The sequence below is a fragment of the Argentina silus genome, assembly GCF_951799395.1.
Source record: "Argentina silus genome assembly, chromosome: 12".
NCBI lineage: Eukaryota > Metazoa > Chordata > Actinopteri > Argentiniformes > Argentinidae > Argentina > Argentina silus.
This window is the reverse complement of record NC_139666.1, coordinates 21,270,708-21,279,269: the sequence shown is the minus strand read 5'-3', so window position 1 is coordinate 21,279,269 and position 8,562 is coordinate 21,270,708. Positions and strand designations below refer to the sequence as shown.

General features: G+C 46.6%; 2 protein-coding genes across 2 annotated transcripts; one reads left to right on the top strand and one right to left on the bottom strand.

Annotated features, from left to right (window-relative positions):
• The first annotated feature begins 426 nt into the window (after positions 1 to 426).
• Positions 427 to 5,333, top strand: ska3 (spindle and kinetochore associated complex subunit 3). The gene is made up of 11 exons (XM_083681692.1): positions 427 to 565; positions 687 to 748; positions 1,048 to 1,213; positions 1,470 to 1,920; positions 2,236 to 2,330; positions 2,448 to 2,644; positions 3,248 to 3,448; positions 3,901 to 4,092; positions 4,218 to 4,291; positions 4,478 to 4,611; positions 4,951 to 5,333. Exons 1-11 carry the CDS (start codon positions 460 to 462, stop codon positions 5,103 to 5,105), a joined length of 1,833 nt encoding a protein of 610 aa, XP_083537818.1. The 5' UTR covers positions 427 to 459; the 3' UTR covers positions 5,106 to 5,333.
• A 390-nt stretch (positions 5,334 to 5,723) lies between these two features.
• Positions 5,724 to 7,444, bottom strand: sap18 (Sin3A-associated protein). Its single transcript, XM_083681693.1, has 4 exons — positions 7,300 to 7,444; positions 6,875 to 6,984; positions 6,423 to 6,545; positions 5,724 to 5,995 (listed from the first exon to the last, which is right to left on the bottom strand). Exons 1-4 carry the CDS (start codon positions 7,369 to 7,371, stop codon positions 5,839 to 5,841), a joined length of 462 nt encoding a protein of 153 aa, XP_083537819.1. The 5' UTR covers positions 7,372 to 7,444; the 3' UTR covers positions 5,724 to 5,838.
• Between the last annotated feature and the right edge of the window lie 1,118 nt (positions 7,445 to 8,562).

Genomic DNA, 8,562 nt, shown 5'->3' with positions numbered 1-8,562 from the left:
CTCCCCCACCTCCCAGCTCTGTCACCTCCCAATGCTCAAGAGGGTATAGACTGAATAATGCATAGAACCACAACCCTAGGTTCTCTGATGGAACATGGTGACAATGATGATGGATAATGATGCTACGTTCATATGGAAGACGTCATTTTAAGTCACTTATTTGACACTTATGTCTTCTGTGTCACTGTGAATATCTTATACAGTATACTATCCACCAAATTCTCATCTTGAGTCATGTCTCTTACATTTCTAAACGCTAGATGGCAGCATTGAATCTCGATTTGCCTGCCGTGACCCCTAGCGAAAAGCAAAGAGGAAAACGTGCGTTTCCGCTGAATAGCGGAAGTGGCGCCAAATTCGAAAGTATAGTACAGGATGAACGTAAACAAACGGGAGAAAATAGTCAATTGAAGTTCAAAATAACTTTTAGAAATAGTTTTAACAACGTATTTGTAAACCATGGATACATCAGCACGCTTCTTCACAAAGTTGCGAAACCTATCGGTGTCCTTGCAGACCGAAACTGCTAGCCTTCAGAACGCTTATCAAAACGTCGATGATGGAGGTATGTGACTGACTGACTCCCTCGTCTCAAACCTCTGCGTTTCTGTTAGCCATACAGTTCGCCAAGTTACTGTATACAAATTAATTCTCCAGCATTTACATTTTCTAACCTGTACTTTCAGAAAACACTGAGGGCGCAGTGCGAGTATTGCATGAGCTGCACTCGGAGGTCAGGGGACTGAAGGTAACGTCAAGTAGCTGGAAAATGAAATGCCACTGCCAGAATGATCTCTGTTTGAAGTGTTTCTGTCTCTCTTGATAGTCGTGTATGAAAACGACTCCAATAAAATACTAACAAAAGGTCATAGATGATGGGGTAGCCACTAGACCATAACATGTGAAATGTTTACATTTAACGTATTACATACAAATTAATTAAAGTCATTCATGATATGCTGATGGAGAAATCCTGGCCAAGCCATGCAGTTGCTCTCTTAGCTGCACCATCCATCTAAACAACTAATTTCGTTTCTACCTCAACAGGAACAAGTCCAGAGTCAGCTTGTGCGTCAGCAAGCAGAGGAGAGCGACGTGAGGAGCTTCATAAAGTCATGTATGGTGCTAAAACAACGCAACACTGAGGACATTCTGAGACTGCGGAGACACTATGAAAAATACGGCTACCAGGCTCCCAAGAACACACAGAAAGGTTAGCATAACTAAATGTTCATCTGATGCACTTTTAATTTGACATTGTTACGTTTTTTGTATAACAGTTTATTATGTAGTACTGTATATGGAAGATTTAGATTGACAGCTCTACAGTATGTGGTGAAGCTCTCTCCTGGATTACCAGGCACTCAATGGAGACAAACCATTAAACAACCTTTGTAACTCAGGGTTACTCTGCAACCTCTCCTGCAGAATATGTTGTGTTGAACTACAGTCGCTACTCTCTCCCACAGAGGTCAAAGGTGATGATGCAGAAGCTTCAGCCAATGGCGATAAGGAGGAAGATGAGACAGAGGGAGAAGAGGAGGACCAGGGGGAGGGGCCTCAGGAGCACCTCCCTCCCATGACTCCCTTTAAGATGCCCCACCTGCGGCCCGAGGACCCCATGCGTACCCCCCAGCTCTCCGACTTCGGCCTGTCGGAGATCGCCCTAGAGAGGGTCCTGGGGGGCGCAGGGTTCTCCTGTGAGGCAGCCCCCACCCCCATGATGTCCCTGTCTCCACCCTCCTTAGTCATGGCCATGCAGCCCCCCATGCCCAAAACACCCAAGTGTACCCTGCGCATGGATGAGGACGATCCCCAGACGCCCCGCATAGAGGACTTTGGGATCTCAGAACACACCATGTGTCTCAACAACGACTTCACTATGGACCTACATCGCAGGAAGGCCACAAAAACTGCCAGGTGTGTGTGTGTTATGTGTGTTTTGTGTGTGTGTGTGTGTGCCCTGCAGCATCCTATATCTGGTCGTATTTGTTTATAGGTCTGTGCATCAGCCTCTGCTCCTTGACACCCAATGTTACAACGACTTACAGGTCTTTTCATATTAAAATTAAAGTAGAATACCCTGTGCTCTATATTCTAATGGATTAGGGTTTTGCAGCAGAGTCAACTTTTTGACGATGTAGTCTTCCATCTGCCACCAATCTCGGAACCCAGAATCTAAGAGTTTGAGACTAATCCGCTACATGCAATAACATAATGCTCTGTCCTGAACAGCTTAGCCGAGTCCTCCAGCTTAGGAGGGCTGCCCCAGCGACCAGCACACAGCCTCTCCCAACAACACTCTGTCATGCACTGCCTGGCCACCGACGGTAACCATTACCCCTCTGGGGCAATACAAATGTGTTGGAGTTGTTTCTCAGTGGGTTTACACCACAGATAACGGATATCTCTCTTGTTTTATTTGTTGTTGTTGTTGTTGTTTACAGAGAGTATGGAGTCTCCAGAGCCTCCTGTGTTCTGCACCCCAGGTTTTATGATCACTAGGTCACACGGCAGCTCCGCTCAACCTCTGCAGGGAGACAACGTTCCAGAGTCCCCCTGTTTCCGTGACAACCACCAGGCCACCCCTGAGGCCCCAGTGTTCGAGACCCCCTACATCAACAGACTCCTCAGCACCAGAAAGGTACAACATTGCTGTCAGTCCGTCGGTTTTGTTTTGACCATTTTGATTGGTCAAAATACAAGACTTAACAACAGTTATTTACCAACACACAATTGTCACATAACATGAAACAGGAAATAAAGGACAGGAAATATAAGAACCAAGAAAAACAGACCTTTGTTCTGTGGCCTTTTGAGTGTATAGTCATTGGGGGGGGGATTGGAGTGTATAGTCATTGGGGGGGGATTGGAGTGTATAGTCATTGGGGGGGGATTGGAGTGTATAGTCATTGGGGGGGGATTGGAGTGTATAGTCATTGGGGGGGGATTAGAGTGTATAGTCATTGGGGGGGGATTGGACTAGAGCAAGGCTGCCCCAAACCTTTTTGCTTGGTGGGCCAAAATAAAATCTGAGTGGTGATCTGTGGTGGGAAAAAAAAGAAAAAAGACGATGCTTTATATAAGCAATATGTTGGCTACTGCCGATCCATGTGACCATCCAAATGATCCTCTCTTGGACCAAACCACGTCCCCCGCGGGCCAAACTTTGGCTGGCCCTGGACTAGCGAATAACTTAAAACTGCACTCAAATACATGGTGAATGACCATGGTCACGTTGTTACAGGGCGCCAGAGACGATGACGCCACTGACACACAAGAAGATGAGGCCCCTCCCTCGGAACACCTGCCGTCCAATAGGAGAGCGGAAGACTTCAGCAGTGCCTGGTGCTACAATGTTCCAGAGATTGTGCTAGAAGATTCCGAGGACAACGCCACGCCTGAGATGCCCAGTCTGGAGTCCTACTTCGGCAGCTCCCTACCTAGAGTAAGCTCATAGAGTAACGCTAGTCTCGTTCCCAGACACGTCCGCCCAAATGCACCAAAGGTCTGGTGGACCAACACGTCAAACTTGGCCTATGTTAGGCCAATAGAAACTGAGCCATTGAAAATGCACGCCACGTAGCCATTGGCTTTACCTCGCGTCAATCATCTCCCACAGCACCCTTTTGAATATTAGCTACACACACATACACACACACACACACACACTGTATATTCAGATATAGGGTATGAGCAGTGTCCTTAAATTATTTCCTGTGGACCTGAGAATGTTGGTTAAAAGTTAAATATAGTCATGTAGTTACCAAGGGAAGTGAAGCTAATGAAACTCTCTCTTATGGAATAAGAAAATAAAGTTAGTCATGTTTGAGTGTATTAAATGCCAAGGCTCTAGTGTAGTTAATGTGCCTGTCTGTGTCTCCGTCTTTCTATCTCTAGAAGGCTGTTGGTTGGATAGGGGTGTTGCCTGAGCGTAGAGAGGGGTCTGGAGAGCCCCTCTTCCCCTCCCTGGAGCAGGACGGTCCCACCCAGACCTTTAACCTGGGCACCCCCAGGGTCAGGGGGGGCTACCCAGAGCCCTGCACCCCTGAGATGCCCGACCTTAGCTCTGTCACACAGGACATCTGTAAGGTGAGGGAACTGAACGTGTGTGTGTGTGTGTGTGTGTGTGTGTGTGTGTGTGTGTGTGTGTGTGTCAGTCACTGACATCTAGTGTATATACTTTGTACTGATGATGGTGTTGCCTTTTCTTGTAGCTTATTTCCCAGTGCAAGAAACCCACCACAGCAGGAGTTAATCCACTCCCCAAGCCAGCAGGGAAAGAGAACAGGTAAACTTACATTTACAACATAACAATATAATGGAATATCATTTTCATTCTTGCTCAGTTGATCGAAAAGGTTTAGCTACTTGTATTCTCTTTTGATGTGATCTCTTTTTTTCTTATCAAGTTTTTTTCTTATCAAGTCTAACCCTAACCCTCTCTCTTCTCTTCCTCTCTCGCTCTGTCTCCTAGGAGAGTCCATAGTCTGGCCCAGGTGTCAGAGAAGGAGTTCCTAAGTCTGCCCAGCTACCTGAGACAGGTGCCCCTGTCCAGCCTCAACCAGGCCATCCAGAGCATCAACACGGCCACTGAGGAGAAACACTACGGTCAGTCAGTCGCACTTTAAAACTTTTTTTTTTTTAACTACTGTTTCCTTTACTGGTGCTCAATCCTGGTCCTGGACAGCCAGGATCAGATATTATTTCTTCATATATATTTTACTTTTACTTTGGCCTTTCCAGCACTGTTTTAGCAACTATGGTGGATGCCTAACTAGGCCAGCACAGCTCAGCTCGGCCCTGTAGTGTGAATGAGTAGACCAAATAGAGTTGTGTGTCCGTACTACTCACTCTCAACCACTTCCATTGACTGTCAATGAAACCTACCCGTCACATTTGTCATGGTGTTAACCCCACTCTCATGTTGCTCTGTGGCTCCCCCTGCAGGAGGGGATGGGATCCTGATGGAGGAGCTGAGGCGGATCACAGGCGTCGGCACCAAGGCTCCCATGTACTTCCTGTGTCTGACCGAGCTTAAGAGGCTGGAGCACATCCACGGCATGGGTATCAATTCTACATACAGAGTCCTGTCACACTCCTGAGTGGAACAACTGGCCCATCCCTGGTACTGGAGAGCTGTGCTACCGCTGGCCTTTTGTCCCAGCTCAGCAGTAACACACCTGACTAAGCTAATCAAGGTTTTGAAAATCAGTTCAATCAGGTGTGATGGCACTAGGCTGGGACATAAACCAGGACTGAGTATCCCTGAGGTAGACTAATGAATATCTGTATGTGTTGGACCTTTATTTTCCCTGATGCATGAATATTCATCTTGCACTTTTGTAGTTCTTCTTTGTGTTTTATCTGTCTGTATAAGCCTGACTAATAAATATGGAAGAATGAGAATAATGGCATATGTGAAGACTGGGATATCTCCAGCTGTGAATTATAAATCTACCCATGGCCTCCTTCTGATTTCCATATCACAGGATATCCTGGACACAGATTAAGACGACCCCTTGACCATATCATACTTTCAATAGAAAAAAATGCATAGGAGTATGCTTAACCTGTGTTTCCGGGAAACTGCCCCACTTTGACAGCGATATAGAATCCATTTTCCCCAAAACTTCAGATGTTGAAATGCTAAGAGACGAAGTGTTATGAAGAGGTGTACTGTACACAGATTGAAAAAGAAAAACGTTTATTTCACAAAAGAAGACATGATAGTGAGTTTAATGTATACTTCAAAAACAATTTGATGAGAACACATCATACAGTAAATAAAAAAAACATCTCTACTAGCACATTACTTTTCTGTGGTTGGGGGGGGGGTCAGTAGGGCCTCATGCGGCCCTGGATTGGGGGGGCTCTGTTGGGTGGGGTGATGGAGATATCCAGGTAGTCTCCAATCTGGAACCGCTGAGACTGCAATGTCATGGAATCATCAGTGCCCTTCCGACCCGACACCGTGTTGCCTATGTCCTTCACTCTGAAACAAACAAGAAACCAGAGGACCGGGATATGAGGATGTACCCTAAATGTTCTTTTCCTACTCCAGCAACAATACACAAGAAAAGTGTCAACTCTGCCAAAAAAACATAAGAAAAAGAAGAAACAAGCAACCACAGTTAGACAGTTAAGCCCCTTGTAGAAACAACCCCCTAACCGAAACCATTGTGTATCTCTCAACAGGTTGGACAGGTGAATCAAGAGGGTGGTATCTCCGTCTTACCCGCTGATAGCAAGAATTCCACTAAGCCCATCTTGCTTATACTTATCCAACCCTTTCTGATCAAGATAAGTATGATGGGCCATGGTGTAGGGGTTGTTTCAGGACAGAATCTTGGTTTAATCAACTCATTGATGTTCACTAGGGCATGTATGTGTCCATGGACTTGACAAGGAACATCTGTCACCTGTAACCTTGTCTCTTGGGGTCAGGGTAGACGATGGCGAAGCCGAAATGTGTGCCCTTCTTCCGGGCTTCGGGATACACCTCTTTCACAAGGCTGGTGAGCTCTTTCAGGGTAGCGTCCATCCTGTGTGCAAGGAAGGACAGGCACTTATTTTAGCATCTTCAGGGTTAGCATCTTCACACAGCCGATGTATTTCCTGAGACTAGGGTGGACCATTGTACAGTTCAGGGGGGGCTGGTGGAGGTAGAAATCGGAGGACGGTCTCAATGTAATGAATGCATTACAATGAGCCTGTCCTCTGATTTCTCCCTCCACCAGCCTCCCCTACAACCAATACAACTGTCGGTCCATTATACAGCACATAACCTTGTTGAGGCCAGGCTTTCCTGAGAACACGAGATGTTTAGGTATGGCTACGTGAGAGTGTACAGCATACAACAGCCGGCACTTACCAGGTGTAAATCTGTAGCTCGCTCGATGGAACATTCCCCCTGGCGAACTCGTCCATCCTGTGATGTCTCCCATTGTTCGTAGTGAACACCCTCAAAAGCAGTGGACAGGTCTGAATGTCAACGCGTAGAGTCAGTTAGCTAGTTAGCAACAGACAATTTGTGTTACATCGATATCAACAACAACATATGCACTCCTCTAGGCCTACTTGCAAGCATGTGCGTCAGTTGATGAACTATTCATATCTGTATGCATAAACAGTATCTCATAATTGATATTCAATCAGCTTAAAACCAAGTGTTCGCAATGCAATTTGCAAACCATATACTAGCCAAAGCTAATCCTGCTAGTTCAACACAACAAACAGATGAATGGCACGAGCGCCAGTGTGTCTCAAAACTCATCGTTAGATTAACGACTAAACCACCTTTTCTCTGTCCACTGGTTTTTCGGGTTCTTTCTTAATTTCTTCTTGTGTGACTCTTGATTCCACAGCCATACCTTCAACGTATGTTGGCTCTTAAAGCTAATATTGTCCAACTAAGCGCGTATCATAAAACAAACATTTGTCGCACGCTAGTGACGTCAAGAGAGGCCGTTCGACCAATCACATCACCTAAAGTGAACACTCGAGATGACGCAGAACTCCGGCGTTTCTCGTTTGCCAGGCCACCATTTTGGGAGTCAAAATAGTAGACAAATACCACAACACACACCTCCACGCACCCCGTGGCCTTACTATGGTTCACACATGCGTGGTGACAGGCTGCAGGAATAGAAGAACTGCAGGCACCACTTTGTCTTTTTACCGTTTTCCACGCGACCCTGAAAGAAAACAACGTTGGATCGCAGCTGTGAACCGAGAGGGCTGGCTGCCAAACGACGGTAGCAGGCTGTGTAGTACTCATTTCATCTCAGGTAGGCAGCACTGCACAGCACGCAGCCAAACTTGTCAAGAAAACAATGAACTTAGTGCAGTGGTGTAGGATACATTGCCGGGCCCTGTAGCTCTTGCCCAGTGTCTTAAGTTTATTGAGTTCCCTGAAAACACATTAATTTAGTAGATAATTGGAAAAGACAAAAAGCTGTATTTTGTTCCTTCTTTGTTGGTCTCCTGATAAACGAAGCACAATACAAACTTCAAAGATTAGTATGAAGCATTTTTTCTGAAATCTAAAGTTTCTTGTCCTCTTTTTTTCTTCTTCCCTCAACTTTAGGCAAACAAGTAAAGAACCCGCGGTCTCCAGATTATGTCCCCACTGTGTTTGATCCTGTTCCGATGTCCCCTGAGATGAAGGAATCTGGAGCCTTTGAGCTGTCAGACAAGCAGGAAGCCCAGGTCGAGGCGGCCAACGCCCTGCTGTTCCTCCAGGGTCAGGGCAGGTCCGTGGTGGTCGGGGGGAACCTGGGTCAGAACCAGGAAGACGTGGTGGAGGCAGAGAGCGCATCCTCATCCATGAGCAGTGAGGATGATGATGAGGAGGAGGATGAGGAAGAATCCGAACCGGCGAGTGACAGGAGCAGAGGTAGAGAAGGGAAGCCCCCGAGCAAGAGGTCCGCCGGCGGCGGCGACACGCCCACCAACTACGAGGACGTTCTCAAATCCCTGAGGAAGGAGAACCGGGCTCTCCGGGAGTCTGTGGAGAAGATGTCTCTCGTGGAGACATCTCTGAGGAGCGACGCGGAGAAG

Coding starts and splice junctions, on each gene's coding strand:
- ska3 (XM_083681692.1), top strand. CDS start 460: ATGGATACATCAGCACGCTTCTTCACAAAGTTGCGAAACCTATCGGTG. Junction 1,214..1,469: donor TCCCAAGAACACACAGAAAG/GTTAGCATAACT, acceptor TCTCTCCCACAG/AGGTCAAAGGTGATGATGCA. Junction 4,093..4,217: donor TCACACAGGACATCTGTAAG/GTGAGGGAACTG, acceptor CTTTTCTTGTAG/CTTATTTCCCAGTGCAAGAA.
- sap18 (XM_083681693.1), bottom strand. CDS start 7,371: ATGGCTGTGGAATCAAGAGTCACACAAGAAGAAATTAAGAAAGAACCC. Junction 6,985..7,299: donor AACCAGTGGACAGAGAAAAG/GTGGTTTAGTCG, acceptor GTTGACATTCAG/ACCTGTCCACTGCTTTTGAG. Junction 5,996..6,422: donor CCCAAGAGACAAGGTTACAG/GTGACAGATGTT, acceptor TGTTTGTTTCAG/AGTGAAGGACATAGGCAACA.